We start from the raw sequence: 16,481 nt of genomic DNA on the forward strand, positions 1-16,481 counted from the left end.
CCTGTCTGCTTAGCTGCATTTCTCAAGGCTTCCCCTTCCCCTCTGCTGCAGGCGGGAGGCAAAAGGACAGCTTTTCACAGGATCTTGCCTTATGAAACAAGGCTGTGTTCTACATACAGCCAAAGACACTTTGCAACACCAATAAAGCTACAACTACCCCATACATTTAAAGCACATTCTTTGCACACACAAACACACACACACCCCGGCCAAAGAATCTTGGGAATTGTAGTTTTGGGGTGCTGGGAATTGTAGTTCCCAGGATTCTTCAAGAAACATCATATATTCAAGTGTGATTTAAATGAACGGTGTGGTTGCAAATCTATGTTGAGGAGCAGCAGGAGAAGGAGCTGAACAGCCCCCCCCCCCCGGCAGCAGCCCCAATGTTGGTCTTGGGGTTATTGCTGTAATCTGATGTGTGTGTTTAAAACCACAAAGTGCAGATACCTGGGACTTTGCCAATATTTTACCAATGTAAAAAGGTAAAGGGACCACTGACCATTAGGTCCAGTCGTGACCGACTCTGGGGTTGCGGCGTTCATCTCGCTTTATTGGCCGAGGGAGCCGGCGTGCAGCTTCCGGGTCATGTGGCCAGCATGACTAAGTCACTTCTGGCGAACCAGAGCAGTGCACGGAAATGCCGTTTACCTTCCCGCCAGAGTGGTACCTATTTATCTACTTGCACTTTGATGTGCTTTTGAACTGCTAGGTTGGCAGGAGCAGGGACCGAGCAATGGGAGCTCACCCCGTCGCGGGGATTTGAACCTCCAACCTTCTGATTGGCAAGTCCTAGGCTCTGTGGTTTAACCCACAGCGCCACCCATGTCCCCCTTTTACCAATGTAGTGCTGAGCATTAACACTTTTGTCAGCTTAATGCTGGCTGTGTGAAACAAAAGGACTTCGATATAGAACTGAGATGGCTCAGTCGGTAGAGCAGGGTCCTGGGTTCAAGCCCCATGTTGAGCAAAAGATTCATGCATTGCAGAGGGTTAGACTAGATGACCCTTGTGATCCCTTATGATTCTATGCTTCTGCTTCACTGCAGTGACTTTCCCCACACTTGTGCTAACTTCTCACAACTAGAGATGGGAAGGCCTGGAAAACCCCCCAGAAAAATTAGGGGGGACAGACAGGTTTTTTTCCAGGCCTTCCCATCTCTAGTCACAACAATCACTTTCTTTGGTAACCTACACTTTTCTCCTCAACCCCTGAGAGCCAGCGTGGTGTACTGGTTAAGAGTGATAGACTCGTACTCTGGTGAACCGGGTTCGCTTCCCCACTCCTCCACATGCAGCTGCTGGGTGACCTTGGGCTAGTCACACTTCTCTGAAGTCTCTCAGCCCCACTCACCTCACAGAGTGTTTGTTGTGGGGGAGGAAAGGAAAGGAGAATGTTAGCCGCTTTGAGACTCCTTCGGGTAGTGATAAAGCGGGATATCAAATCCAAACTCTTCTTCTTCTTTGCCAAGGACACACACACACACAAACCAATCAGCAGACCACAGTAAAAAGAAAGAGGTAATTTGGGTGTCAGAGAAGGACGCATTTGTATAAGCACCTTGCTCCTCTACACTCCCTCCCACCCCAATCAGATTTCTGCTAATGTTGTCCCCTCAGATCTGTGCTACTCGTGTTTGTTCTATGGTTATTTAATTGAGAGTCTCAAAGCCTCCTCTTTGCAGAATGTCTTTTGCATGAGAATCAAAACCATCACCTCTTTCCCAAGAACAAATTAGCCACTTGTACACAGAGTTCTGCCCGTGACTTGATTGATACCGTATGTAATTATGGTTTGCTCCTTGAATTCCGAGCGTGTAATAGCCCAGATTATTTCCCTAGAATAACTGTGATGTACAAGTGTCTAACTTTCTTGTAATTAGCCAGCACACATCTAATTGGGCATTAAAGATCTTTTGTGGATGTCATTTGCAGCTAGCCAGTTAGGACAACGCGGCTTGGCATTTATAGAGCGACGGTGGGAGTACAAACTGCTTCGCACGCCTTATCTCGGCGACGCTTACAAACAAGCCTGCAAAATATTGTTTTATTATTATCTCTTTGTTGCAGATGCTCCTGCTTCAGAAAGACCATGCCTTGCCTGAAGCCATATTCAGACATCATGGCATAGCCGAGATTTGATTGAAGTATGGTATAGTGGTTAGAGCTCTGGGGGGGAACCCAGCCATGACACTCGCTTGGGGAACCCAGCAAATCCCCTCTCCCTCTCAACCTAACCCACGTTACAGGGTTGCCTGCAAGTATAAAGCTGGAAGGAAAGACCATGCACTCATCTTCAATGGTAGGTTGAAACGTTAAAAACACGTTATAAAAAGGTGACACCAGAGGGTGCTGTAGAGCAGCAATCAGTCATCAATGCGAAATTGCATGGAGAGCTATATTATGGTTTTAAAAAGCGTTTTTGCAGACCAGTGTAGATCCAGCCTCTGTGCACCACCACTTTGAACTGTAGAGGTATAAAGGCAAGAAATAATTTGAATTGGGAGCTTCCTAGTTCACAACTCAGTCTCTTAGCCTGCTTTGTTTTGGGGTTTCTTTTTAGCCTCTTGGTTCCAAAAGCTGGGGCGGAAGGAGCCACTTCCAGCTATAGTATAGTCCATGCATGGAACGACATGTTATTTCATCAGGTGTAGGTTTCTTTGAAGCACCAAAGGTCCATGAATGAAATCCTTGATAATCCAGGATGCTGTCAATCAAGTGATCCTATTGACTTGTTGAACGTCAAGAATGTATTTGCTTCATTTTGAAAAATAAGACACCTCCATAACAAAAAATCAATTGCACCACCATGGCGATTCAAGGGGTAAGGGAACTGGCAAACTGCAACTGCCTTTGAATTCTGTTGCCTGATTTTACCATAATGACCACAACAGCTATTTTATTGGCTCCTGCGGCAAAATTGCACATTGCGTGCAACTCTGTAAGACAGCGCCAAGTTCTCCCGGGGAATGTGGATAATCCCCTGCAACAGATGATGTTGTGTTCCTGTGCGTTGCAGCCTCCTACCCCTGCAAAGACGATGGAGTAGACAAGGGCTTGAACAAAACACAATGTGGTCATGCCAGAGCACACAGCAGATTAAATAATCTTGCACGTTACAGGAGGGGAAAGATCACAACACAGGGCTGAAGTTGTTGTTTGTATTGCACTAGCCCATCTTCTCTGGTCACTGGCTGTGCTCTGGATGCTGCCAAGAGGGAGTTGTAGTACAGCAACATCTAGAGGACTCAGGGTTCCCCACACCTGCTCTCAAACTTGGGTCTCCAGCTACAATTCCCATTACTCCTGACCACTGGTTCTGCTAGCTAGGGATGATGGGCCTTGTAGTCGAGACAGCTGGAGGGCCAGGTGTGGGAAACACAGCATTAAGAGTGTGGGTGGGGAACCTGTGGCCCACCTGTGCTGCTTGGACTACAGCTCCCATCATGCCTGACCACTGGCTATGGTGTCTGGGGATGATGGGAAAGAAGAGCCAGAGAAGATCTGGAGGGTCACAGGTTCACCAACTCCTGTATTAGTGCTGAACTAGGACTTGGGACACCCACTTGGTGGGACGCGGGTGGCGCTGTGAGTTAAACCACAGAGCCTAGGACTTGCTGATCAGAAGGTCGGCGGTTCAAATCCCCGTGACGGGGTGAGCTCCTGTTGCTCAGTCCCAGCTCCTGCCCACCTAGCAGTTTGAAAGCACGTCAAAGTGCAAGTAGATAAATAGGTACCGCTCCGGCAGGAAGGTAAACGGCATTTCCGTGCGCTGCTCTGGTTCGCCAGAAGCGGCTTTGTCATGCTGGCCACATGACCCGGAAGCTGTACGCCGGCTGTCTCAGCCAATAAAGCGAGATGAGCGCCGCAACCCCAGAGTCGGTCATGACTGGACCTAATGGTCAGGGGTCCCTTTACCCTTTACGTAGGACTTCGGAAACCCAACTACAAATCTCCATTCAGCCCTGAGGATTACCAGTTGATCCTGGGCCACCCCCTATAGATCTCCCAGACTCAGGAGGTGGTTGTGAAGGAGGAGAACCAGGTGATCCTTGGAGGACAGGTAGTATATAAATACATAAATACGTGATTCTGTAAATCAGGGTTGCAGCAAAAAACCTCTCCATTTCTGTTTACAACTGTGGTCTCTGTCCTACACCCCCTCCCACCCCCTGACTACTCCCGATTCAGCTCAGCGGGAGAGAGCTCAATGGCCATTTCTTCACTGGTTTGTGCATTAGTTTAAGATGTTTGCTACACTTGGGTCTCCAGCTGTTTTTGGTCTACAGTTCCAATCAAAAACAGCTGAAGGCCCAAGTTGGGGGAAACCCTGGTTTACGGGTCATTTTATCTATTGCCCTTAAACTGTTTTGAGGTCTTGCAAGGAGAATGGGATTGTTTTAAAAAGGAAACAACCCCCTTTTGGCCAAGAAGGTGGAAGCACGGCCCTACCATTGGGCAAAGTAAGGCAACTACCTCAGGAGGATTGTGAAGTGCAGTATTCCCCTAGAATAACCTGTGACCCTGAGGTCCTAGGGATGAAGCAACATTCAACCATCAGCCTAGACACCTACAATATGTGGAATGGGCAGGGGGAAGAGAGCATCCTGTCCTTTGTCTCAGGCGGCAAAACGTCATGGGTTGGCCTTGGATCAAAGCATTCCTTCCCATGCCCATCTTGTGACAGTTTCCTTTACTTTGGACAGGTTTTCAGCAATTAACTGCCAATACAGTGGTACCTTGGGTTAAGTACTTAATTCGTTCCGGAGGTCTGTTCTTAACCTGAAACTGTTCTTAACCTGAAGCACCACTTTAGCTAATGGGGCCTCCTGCTGCTGCCACGCCGCTGGAGCACGATTTCTGTTCTCATCCTAAAGCAAAGTTCTTAACCTGAAGCACTATTTCTGGGTTAGTGGAGCCTGTAACCTGAAGCGTATGTAACCCGAGGTACCACTGTAACTGTAACTTGGGTGTTAAAGTTAATTTAGATTGAACCATACATACACTCGCTTTTGAAAAGTCTTTATTTGTTTTCTTTTGCCTTAAAAAAAGTTATCAGTGCAACATTTCAGAACTTCCACTCCTTGTACCACCAAACACTGAGCAGTAGTTAATTGTAATTAGGAAATACTGAGTTCTGAAGCCAGTGGGTTATCATTTCGCTATTTATTTCCTTCTGTCAAACTCTGAAAAAGTCCTCTGTATAAATTAAACAAATGAAAAAAAAATGTTATTCTCAATCCTAGGTCATCATTACAGCCAACAGAATTATAATAATGCATCTAAAATGTGTGTCCACAATATATCAAGGTATACATTTGGGAAGGGAGGGGGGGAACACAAGAAAAAAATATGACATTCTAGACTTGTTAAAAAGGATAATGGTCCCATATATTTATTAACAGGTTAGCAAAAAACAAAACAAAACAAATCCAATGGATTACAATATTTACATGTTATTTGAAAAATAAAGTAGTGATAAAAGCATGTCACAATCATTTATTTTTTATTTTTTTTCATCTTTTTCATTTTTGGTAACCATTACAAAACACCCAATCCAGGTATGGAACTGTTTAAATACATTTGAAATGAGGCCAATTAAAAAGAAAACATTCAGACACAAAATGTGTATTTATACTTGTCCTTCCAATGTGTTTTCCACATGACTCTCCCTCCCTCCAAATAAAAAGTAGAAAATAAAAATAAAAACCCCACCCCACAAAGTATGAATCCTCAAAATCAAAACACCATGCTTTTCGAGTAGCACTTATTCCACAAATGCAACAGTATTATTCTTTTCTTTTCTTTTTTCCACCATCAATTTGATGAGAAGTTCTGTTGGATACTGACTTCTCAGCAACTTCCTGTCTCCCCAACCACCCTAACCCCACCCCATATACCCCCCCCGGTTTAAAAAAGCGTCAAACAAAAAATGAAAAAGAAAAAGGAAACCAAAACAACCCAAAGAGACACATGCATTTCTAAAACTAGGTTTCAGTCAAGTACTTTCTACTTTTTGGATAGAAACCCATTTGTTCACAATCAGACCATCACCCGTGGGTCCCGAGCTTGTGTTCTCACGTTCACACAAGACTTTTTTTGCATGAATAAGGAACACAATCTCCATCTCCACGTGTGCAAATTCCTATTTACGCTACGCTGTTTTTTTCTCATGCGAAGAGCTAACGGGAGGCGATACCATTAAGTTTATAGACTCTCGCCTTGAAATCCACCAAGAGATCTCCAGGCCCCCCAACAGTACAGAAATTGGTCACCTCAAGCTTTCAAAATGACGTGTTTTTTTAACCAGCTCCCCCCTCCTCCCCCCAAAACGAGACACGCCACATACCAAAAAAAAAAGGAAAAAAGGAAAAAAGGCAACCGTTCTTAATAACCAAAATAATAACCAGTGAGAGATGTTCAATTTGACAAGCAACAGAATGATTATGAGGACCCGTCTGATTGGTCCACAACCTGCATAGCTGTGCTGTAAGTTTGGTTCTTTAGTTTAACGGGGTTATTTTTTTTTTGTTTCTGTCTTTTTTTATATAAAAAAAGAAAACGTTACTTCTCTGCTAATTCCACATGTTAAAAACTATAAAAAAGGGGGGGAGAAACACAATTCTATTCACAATAACTAATATTCCTTCCCAACGCCATCTCTTGGGTGGGTGGGTGGACCAGGGTGGGGGGGAATAACATTACTTTACATGGGGAAAGAAAAACCCTTAATTGTGCTGTATTTGCAATCCCTCAGGCTGAGCAGACATAGACATGGGGCAAAACAAGAACGGCACAGAGTCAAGTCACATGACTTTGAAATAATAGCTGAACGCTAACAGCTTACCTGGAATAAAAGATGACAAGTCACAGACAGGTATCTAGGAACTCTCTCTCTCTCTCTTTTGTATTTTTTTTTATACTAAAATAATTAAAAAAATCACAGTATTTTAAGAAATAAAACCCCCACAGGGATTTTGAGCACAATTTTGTTTTCCATTCTTTTAAAACTTTGTGGTTGTGTTTTTTTCCCTTCCATTCACCATCTTGCCCATCAGTCTCTCTCTCGCTTTCTCTCTCTACATTTAACCACAATGACAACAGGTAGTACAGACAAATGCAGAGATTTGTATTTTTTTTTTTATTTCCCTTGGTTAATTCTGAGGTACTAGGAAACAGGTGACTGTTTTAAGCAGTTTTTTTTCTCTTTCTTTCTTTCTTTCTTTCTTTCTTTCTTTCTTTCTTCTAAAGCAAGTCAGTCAGTCTGGAAAAGCATAATATGTTTATTAAAACTAGAAAAAAAGGCGCCCACATTTGTGCGCCGGAAAGTTGTCCTCTACATCTTCCATCCTCGCTTCTTCCATCCTCGAAACAATCCGAAGTCTCCAGGGCAAAGCACGGCGGCATAACGCGAGGAATATTTGGGAGTTTGCTCCTCAAGTCCAAATGAACATAAACTTCCCATTGTCAAGATCCAGAAGAGTTGCAGAGATGGTACTGGAGCCACATAGTCCTCAATTAAATAAAATTAATATATGTACACACACACACGCACGCACGCACACGCACACACACACAGGTACCAGTGCTTTGAAAATAGATCATTCAGTCCTAAAAGCAGCTTTGATTCTTCCTCGCCCCCCTTCCCCACCCCACCCCGTCCCATCCATCACTGTTCAAGTAGGTTGTTTGAAATCACACCAGGTGCTCATTCGCTTTTGGCCTCTTCGTTCTCTTGGAGTGATTTATCAGCAGCAGCAGCAACAACAATACAGACAGCAGTTTCGTTCTTGTGGGAAAAGTCCACCACGATTTCCGCGCTGCTTTCCATCTCTTCTGCCAGTGGTACCGTAACATTCTCCTCCGCCTCCTCTTTCGGCTGGCTATCTTCAACAATCGCCCGCTTGGTTTCATTCACAGCCCTAGAAATTCAGAAAACGGAAGGTGAGGCTATTTTGGACACACACTCTACGTAAGCTAATTTGTCAGCGCCGAAATGATATCGAGCGTTAGAACAACTTGGCCACAATAAGAAACTTTTGACTATTTTCCACCTTCCCATTTCGACTCTCTGGCACCCTATCTGCATAACCTAGCAATTCTAAAATATAGGTGAGCTTTTACTCTCGCAAGATTGCATGTACTGCCCTCAACTGTTTTTGAGAGATGATTCCAACAGATTCCACACGAAAAACGCTTATGTCCCTGTGGAGATGGCAGTGCCGAATCAGTGGCACATGCCTTTCTGGCTTGCACTCTTTATAAAGACTTGAGGAATGAGATTATCACCCCTCTTTTATTATCCATTCCAGGTTGCCCAACCACTGCCAGTGTCCTTTCTCTTGGCAGATCAAGATGAGCAGGTGACAGCAAAGGTTGCCAGGTTTTTAGCTGGGGCAATCAGAGTAAGATCCACTATTTGACTATTGATTCAAAACCCTAAAATGTATTTTATATAACTGACTTTTTATTTCTATACTTTGTATATTGTATTGTGTTTTATTGCTATGGCTGACGCAAATAAAGATTTATTAATTCATTCATTCTACGTAAGCCATTCTCCCAAGTGGCGGTGGCTAACAAAAGGAAGCCATTTTATCCGAAAATAAACCAATGGGTCTTTGCCATAGTTCCTTGGCCCTGCCTTAAGCCAACACAAACAGCCCATTACTCCTTCTGATGTTTTCCACACGGTCTCTTAAAGTGGTGTGTTGGTAAAACTTCTCTCTTTCGGAACGAGACAGAATAGCAGTGGCAGCGTAATTGGCTAAAACGAATTCAGATTGATCCATTGGCATCCATTGGAGGAAAATGGAAGGACGGTGGTATTGTGAAATGCTTGCAAGCTTGAACTTTATATGCACAGAAACGGAAAGACAAAGAGACTCCAACTAAGGAAGGATGGCTTACAAAAACTGATGGGACTATGCAGAAATGGCAAAACTGGCTGCTAAAATAAGAGGACAAAATGATAATATCTTCCTAGAAGAATGGAGGCCATTGGTGCATCACCTATTGAACTATCATTCTTATAGGAAATCACCCACAGGATTTGAGATGTGAGCGACGGAAGAATGTAGAGAAAGAAATTTGGAAGCTTAGACAATAAATATAAATGTGTTTTAATGCATCTGCTATCAGGGGAATTAAAAGGGGGGGGGGACCAGGGAAGAAGGGTCGGGACTCAAGAAGAAAATGTGTAACCAAAATAATAATAAATGATTGGAGTTATGTAATAATTTGGAAAAATTCATAAAAATCATTATAAAAGAGAGAGAAATGCTTGCAGTTTATTGGTTGTGGGCATTGTTCCATAATGAACCATTTTTATGCAAAACTGCAGCAAATTACTATTCTGATTGGCTATTTATTTATTTTATTAATTCCTATACTGCCCTTTATCTGTGGATCACAAGGTGGTTTACAACATAAAAACCCATAACACAGTAACAAACAAAAACAATACCCCCCACCCAGTTTAAAAGGCCGTAGATTATTTAATTGGCCAACCAAAGAAGACTGCTTAATGTTTGACTGGATCATTGACATTGTATATCCATTGAATTCTTCTTTTGTGATTAGGCTACATGGGGATGGTTTGTTATTAAGTTTAAAAACAAGCTGAGGAGGAGGAGGAGGAGGAGGCTATCTGGAGAATCAGAGGGCCTTGTCACCCTGACTAAACACTATTTTTCTATATTATTATTATTATTTAAATTTAAATTTATCAACAACTTGCAACCAAACAGACAGACACTAAAACCAAGAGGAAAGAGAAATTTATTAAAAACATCCTGCCCCCTTCTAATGCTGATGCCAGGCAAGCCTCCATGGGGAGACCATTCCACAGACAGGAAGCCACTGCAGAAAAGGCCCTGTTTTCGTGTTACCGCCCTCCGGACCTCTCACAGAGGCAGCACATCAAAAAGGGCCTCCAATGACGGTTGCAGGGTCCCAGTTGGCTGACGACATGGGATGAAGTGGGTTCCAAATCATGGAAGTTTATGCCACAGCCAATTTGTTATGCTTTAAGGGAAGGATGGGGAAACTTTAGTCCTTCTGCTGTTAAGACTCCATCTCCCGATGCATTTAGAATGAGAGTAAAAACAACAAAAGCAAAAAGATTTACAGGAGATTGCTTGATTACATTTAAAGATAGAGAAATGAGAAACATGATTTTACAGAAGAATAGAGAAAAAAGATTGAATATAGATGGGAATTTCATAATTATCTTTAAAGATATACCAATTAGATTACTTAAACGAAGAGACTCTTATAAAGCACTGGTACAGACATTGAAGAGAAACAACATTGAATTTAGATGGGAATTCCCAGAAGGAATCTCATTTATGTATAGAAGCAAGAGACATAGATTGACAAACTCAGAGGAAACTGGGAAATTTTTGAGAAAGTATAAAGAATTAAGACCAAAAGCAGAAGAGATTAGAGGAGCAGAGGGAGGATCACCAGCAAGACAGGGATTGGAGGGGGAGGAGGGAGAAAATGGAAGGTACTCAGAAGAGGAGGAGGAAGAGGAAGAAGAAGAACTAGCTAAATTATAAAAATATAAACTAAACTTATTTAAAATTGTGAAATTATGGCGTTAAAAATTTGGAATTGGAATATTAATGGGATGAATGAAAAAAAGAAAAGGAATAAAATTGAACAGTTCCTAAAAAAGAAAAATTTAGACATCATTTGTTTGCAAGAGACACATGTGGCAAGAAGACATAAAAGGGTATTAATTAATAAAAGACTGGGGAAGGAATTTGTATCTTCGGATAAAGAGAAAAAAAGAGGAGTGATAATATATATCAAAAATAAAATCGAGGCCCAACAAATTTTTAAAGACGAAGAGGGAAGGATAATCGCGGTTCGAATTAAATGGCAAGGAGAAAATATGATTATAGTCGGGATCTATGCGCCAAATGGAAATAAGACGGAATTTTACAAAACTCTAGAAGAAAAATTATTTGAATATATGGACCAGAAAATTATACTAATGGGTGATATGAACGGAGTAGTCTCATTGGAAATGGATAGACTTAGAGAAGGAACAAGTAAAGAAGGGAAACTACCCAAATCCTTTTTTTCAATGATAAAAAATTGTAATCTGATAGACATTTGGCGACTTAGACACCCGTTAGACAAACAATTTACTTTTTACTCCGAACCGAATCAGTCAATGTCTAGGATAGATCAGATCTGGATTTCGAACGAATTGATCCCAAGAACCCAACAAATAGAAATACAACCGAAAGTAATCTCCGATCACAACCCAATAGAATTCCAATTGAAAGGTTTTGAGGAAAGAACTTTTAGATGGAGACTAAAAGACTATCTCATGGATGATCAGAAAATAGTGGAAAAAGCGCAGAGGAAGCTAACAGAATATTTTGTTGATAATTGTAATAAAGGTACAAAGATAAAAGTGGTTTGGGACGCAAGCAAGGCAGTAATGAGGGGGTTTTTCATACAGCAAAATACGATCAAAAATAAAAATAGAGAAAAAGGAAAAGAAGAAATTCTGAAACAAATAATGGACAATGAACAAAAATTAATTAAAAAACCAAATAATTTGAGAATAAAAGAAAATATAAAAGTTTTACAAACACAATTTGCAGTTATACTAAACAGAGAAGTGGAATGGAATATTAAGACCCTGAGACAAAGGAATTTTGAATTTTCAAACAAATCAGGAAAGTGGCTTGCATGGCAAATTAAGAAAAGAAAGGAACAAAGTACAGTAAACAAAATAACATTAGATGGAGAAGAGATAACCAACCCGAAGGAGATTAGAAAGGGGTTCTTAGACTATTACAGAAGACTATATAAAAATAAAGAAAGAAACAACTGTAGGAAAATAGAAAGATTTCTGAAAGATAAAAAAGTGCAGAAGATCCCGACAGATAAAAGAGAACAACTGAATACCCCAATTGAAATAGAAGAAATAAAAGAAGCAATAAAAGATCTAAAAAGGGGAAAGGCTCCAGGGCCGGACGGATTTACCGCGTGTTATTATAAAGAATTAAAATTTACCTTAATGACACCACTAAAAGAAGTTATGAACAACATATTAAGAGAAGGAGAAATCCCGGAAACATGGAAGGAGGCATATATTACATTTATCCCCAAACAGGATGCAGACTTAACCCAAGTTAAAAACTATAGGCCGATCTCACTGCTAAATACGGATTATAAAATATTCGCAGGAATTTTGGCAAAGAGGATGAAGAACATATTATTAGAAATTATCCATAAAGATCAGGCAGGCTTCCTCCCAGGCAGGCAGATGAGAGACAATATAAGAAATATAATTAACATCATGGAATATCTGTCTGCCAGGATTGATAAGCAAGCCATATTGATGTTTGTCGATGCGGAGAAGGCGTTCGACAATATAGCATGGGACTTTATGTTGAAAAATCTGGAACATATGGAAGTTGGTAAAGAATTTTTTAACGGAATAAGGGCAATCTATACAGAACAAAAAGCCAAATTGATTATAAATAATGTAGTAACGGAAGAAATAAAAATACAGAAAGGAACGAGGCAAGGATGCCCGCTTTCCCCACTATTATTCATAATAGTGTTAGAAATTCTTCTGAACTCTATTAGACAAAGCGAGAAAATAAAAGGAGTGACAATCGGCAAAACAGAATATAAGATTAAAGCATTCGCAGATGATCTGGTAATTATGATGGAAGAGCCAATAAATACAGTAGAAGAGGTAATGGAAGAAATGGAACAATTCGGAGATGTGGCAGGGTTCAAATTAAATAGGAAAAAAACAAAAATGATTGCGAAAAATATGGACCAAAGCGTAATAGAATTATTACAGCAAAAGACACAAATAGAGGTGGTTAAAAAGGTTAAATACCTAGGAATATGGTTAACATCTAAAAATATAGAATTGTATAAGAATAACTATGAACCAGTATGGAAGGAAATAAGAAAGGATCTAGAAGTGTGGGGAAGAATGAGATTGTCATTCTGGGGAAGGATATCTACAATTAAGATGAGCGTGCTACCGAAATTGTTATTTTTATTTCAGACCATCCCCATAATTAAGGGAAATAAGACTTTTAAAGATTGGCAAAGAGCTATATCAAGATATATTTGGCAGGGCAAAAAACCCAGAATTCAATTTAAACTATTGACAGATATAAGAGAAAGGGGAGGTTTTGCCCTGCCGGATCTGAAATTGTATTACGAGGCAGCATGCCTTAGCTGGGTGAAAGAGTGGATTAAATTAGAAAATAAAGAACTTCTTGACTTGGAGGGATTCGACAATAGATTCGGATGGCATGCCTATCTATGGTATGAAAAAAGGAAAGTGCATAAGGGTTTTGAGAACCACATCTTTCGAGGCCCCCTAATACAAATATGGGAGAAGTATAAAAATCTACTAGAACCTAGAACTCCACACTGGTTATCTCCCCTAGAAGCTATGGCGGTAAAGAAATTAAATATGAGAGGTAAATGGATAACATACAGCCAATTATTATCTATAGAAGGAGGAAAATGGAAAGTAAAACCATATGAGCAGGTTAAAGAATATGTACACGACTGGCTACATTATTTTCAGATTAACGAAATGTTTAGAAAAGAGTGTAAAGAATATGGGTATGCGGACAAGGACTCTAAATTTCAGAGGGAAATCATAGATAATGACGGAAAAACCTTATCCAAAATATATAAGTTGTTACTAGAGTGGAACTTAAAAGACGAAGAGGTAAAGTCGGTAATGATACACTGGGCAAGAGATATCGGACACAATATACAATTTGAGGATTGGGAAAAGCTATGGAAAGAGGGGCTTAACTTCACCGCATGTATGCAATTGAAAGAAAACGTAATGAAAATGTTTTTTAGATGGTATATGACACCTACAAAATTAGCTAAAATGTATAAGATAAGCAATAAGTGTTGGAAGTGCAAAGATAAAGAGGGTTCTTTCTACCACATGTGGTGGGAATGTAAAAAAGTGAAAGACTTCTGGGAAAAAATATATAACGAACTTAAGAAGATTTTAAAATACACATTTAAAAAGAAACCAGAAGTCTTCTTATTAGGAATACTAGGAAATGAGATAAAAAGAAAAGACCATAAGCTTTTTCAATATGCGGTGACGGCGGCAAGAGTCTTAATGGCTCAGAAGTGGAAACAACAGGAATTACCGACTGTAGAAGAATGGAGAACAAAATTGTTAGATTATGCTGAGCTGGATAAATTGACTGGAAAGATTAGATACTTAAGAGACCAAAACTTCATCGAGGATTGGGGGAAATTCGTGGAATATCTGGAATGTATATGTAATGGACAGATAACGCTAAGGGGATTTAAAGAAGCACTGTGAAAAATTAAGGGATATTGGCTAAAGGGAACAAACAGAAAGATATAAAGAATGTCAATATAAATCTAAGAAATGCGTACTTATTTGATAGCTACGAATGATTTACGGAACAACTGAAGGAAGTCTAGAAAAAGAGTAAGATGTGAAACAACTGATGTGAATTAATGTATTTATTGTTTTTGATATAAATTAATAAAAATTATTTCAAAAAAAAAAAAAAAAAAGACTCCATCTCCCGACAGCCACCAAATTAGGCTGGGAGAGAGACCCGTGTCAAAAACCCAGGAGAGGTTCTGTCAGTCAGTGTAGAAAACACTGAACTAGATGGACCAGCAGACCAGCTTAGAATCACAGAATTGTAGAGTTGGAAAGGACCTTGAGGATTGTCTAGTCCAACTCCTTGCAATGCAGGAATATGCAGTTGTCCCATAAGGGGATTGAACCCACAACCTTGGCATTATCAGCACTGCGCTCTAACCGACCGAGCTATCCAGGCACCTTCCTATGTGCCAACCAATGTGTTCAAAGCAGAGAGACTTCGACCAACTTACATGCCATGCCTCAGCACGTGCCGTTCCCACTCTGAGCCCTCTGCAAACGTCCGACCACAAAATTCACAGGGGAAACGTTTTTCTGGTGGTCCATTCTCTGAGAACCTCATGGACCCTGGAAGAAAACAATACATATGTTAAGCTCATGTAAGAGTCCTCCCATTTCTCTGAAGGAAGCAGAAAACGAAGTTTCTCTTGAAGCCCAAGAGAATGTAAACAAGACCTCTTAAAAAAGGAATCTGAGATGAGAATGCCAGTATCCTAGACATACCCTAAGGCATGTGCAAATTTGGATTGAGTAAGGAAGATTGACACTGCTCATGAAGTGGCCAAACTAAGAAATAATAACATTTGACTAAAAGATTCTGCTTCATGTGAAAACTTTCAGATTTATTCCCCCTCCCCACACCTAATGCAACTGATTAGTTACCATATTTTTTGCTCTATAAGACTCACCTTTTCCCTCCTAAAAAGTAAGGGGAAATGTGTGCGCATCTTATGGAGCGAATGCAGGCTGCGCAGCTATCCCAGAAGCCAGAACAGCAAGAGGGATTGCTGCTTTCACTGCGCAACGATCCCTCTTGCTGTTCTGGCTTCTGAGATTCAGAATTTTTTTTTTTCTTGTTTTCCTCCTCCAAAAACTAGGTGCGTCTTGTGGTCTGGTGCATCTTATAGAGCAAAAAATACGGTATTCATCTCTTATTTTCACCTTCATTGTAAATTACCTTTCTCTTTAACGCCCTTTAAAACAATTCTAGGTGCAAGGGCAAGATGTCAATTCCAGAGCTGAACTGCTTTAACTGTTACATGCTTGTCCCCAGGAAGCCCTTTGGTTATGTAAGGAGACTAAAGATCTCTTAACACAGAATTCTCAGCACTCCGAGAATGGCGTTGGACATAACAGTGATGTGAAGAGTACAGGAAATGCAAGTGTTCAGCACCGCTTGTTCCTTTGCCTCGCTGTCTTGTACAGAACAGATCATTTTCCACCAGAAAGCTAATGCAGAGCTGAGAAAAAACTATTTCACTTCAAACGGAGATCCAGAGAATATGAGATACAGGCATTTCCCAAAAAATCTCTTCACGCTGTTATAATGTCTGAAGCAGCTCTCACAAAAGTTTTGGTTTTGCCATAGGTTCTTTGGGGGGTTAGAATTAGTAAAAAGTGTAGTCTTAGAACTGGGTTTAACCTTCTCTTTCCCACCAACCAAAGGCGTCTTGTGAAAATATAGGCAACAGGCAATCTGAAAGGAAGGAGCAGCTTGCCAGCATTAGCTGCCCTGCTCACCAGACATTTACAATGCAGTCCAAACTCACTGAAACAAACATACGTTTTGCCACCGGCTCCAATCAGACATGGACGGCAGCCATTCCTCCTATACAAAGGACGCCCCTTGTACAGGGTAAGACCCAACAAAGTGTTTTATTTAGTCTGGGTATGCCCTGCCAATCACAACTGGAGGCCTGATCCAGCCAACGTTTGAACACTCCAAGTCTCGTTGATTTTCCGCCGGAAAGAACAAATAACGTGCTCAGATCAATGCGACTGAGAAAAACACTTAAGCTCTGGCTGGATC

At 40.8% G+C, this 16,481-nt stretch overlaps 1 protein-coding gene across 10 annotated transcripts in view; it reads right to left on the reverse strand.

Moving 5' to 3' along the window:
- Window positions 1-5,003: 5,003 nt before the first annotated feature.
- The window catches only part of ZNF462 (zinc finger protein 462), a 148,515-nt gene continuing 137,037 nt past the window's right edge, over window positions 5,004-16,481 (reverse strand). For all 10 annotated transcript variants that reach the window (XM_083592605.1, XM_083592608.1, XM_083592607.1 and 7 more), the window contains 2 exons: window positions 14,905-15,019; window positions 5,004-7,919 (listed from right to left, as the gene is read on the reverse strand). In XM_083592605.1, coding sequence (XP_083448731.1) covers window positions 7,706-7,919; window positions 14,905-15,019 — 329 coding nt within the window. In that variant the 3' untranslated portion in view covers window positions 5,004-7,705. The remainder of the gene's footprint in view (window positions 7,920-14,904; window positions 15,020-16,481) is intronic.

The sequence above is a fragment of the Podarcis filfolensis genome, assembly GCF_964270895.1.
Source record: "Podarcis filfolensis genome assembly, chromosome: 17".
NCBI classification, from domain to species: domain Eukaryota; kingdom Metazoa; phylum Chordata; class Lepidosauria; order Squamata; family Lacertidae; genus Podarcis; species Podarcis filfolensis.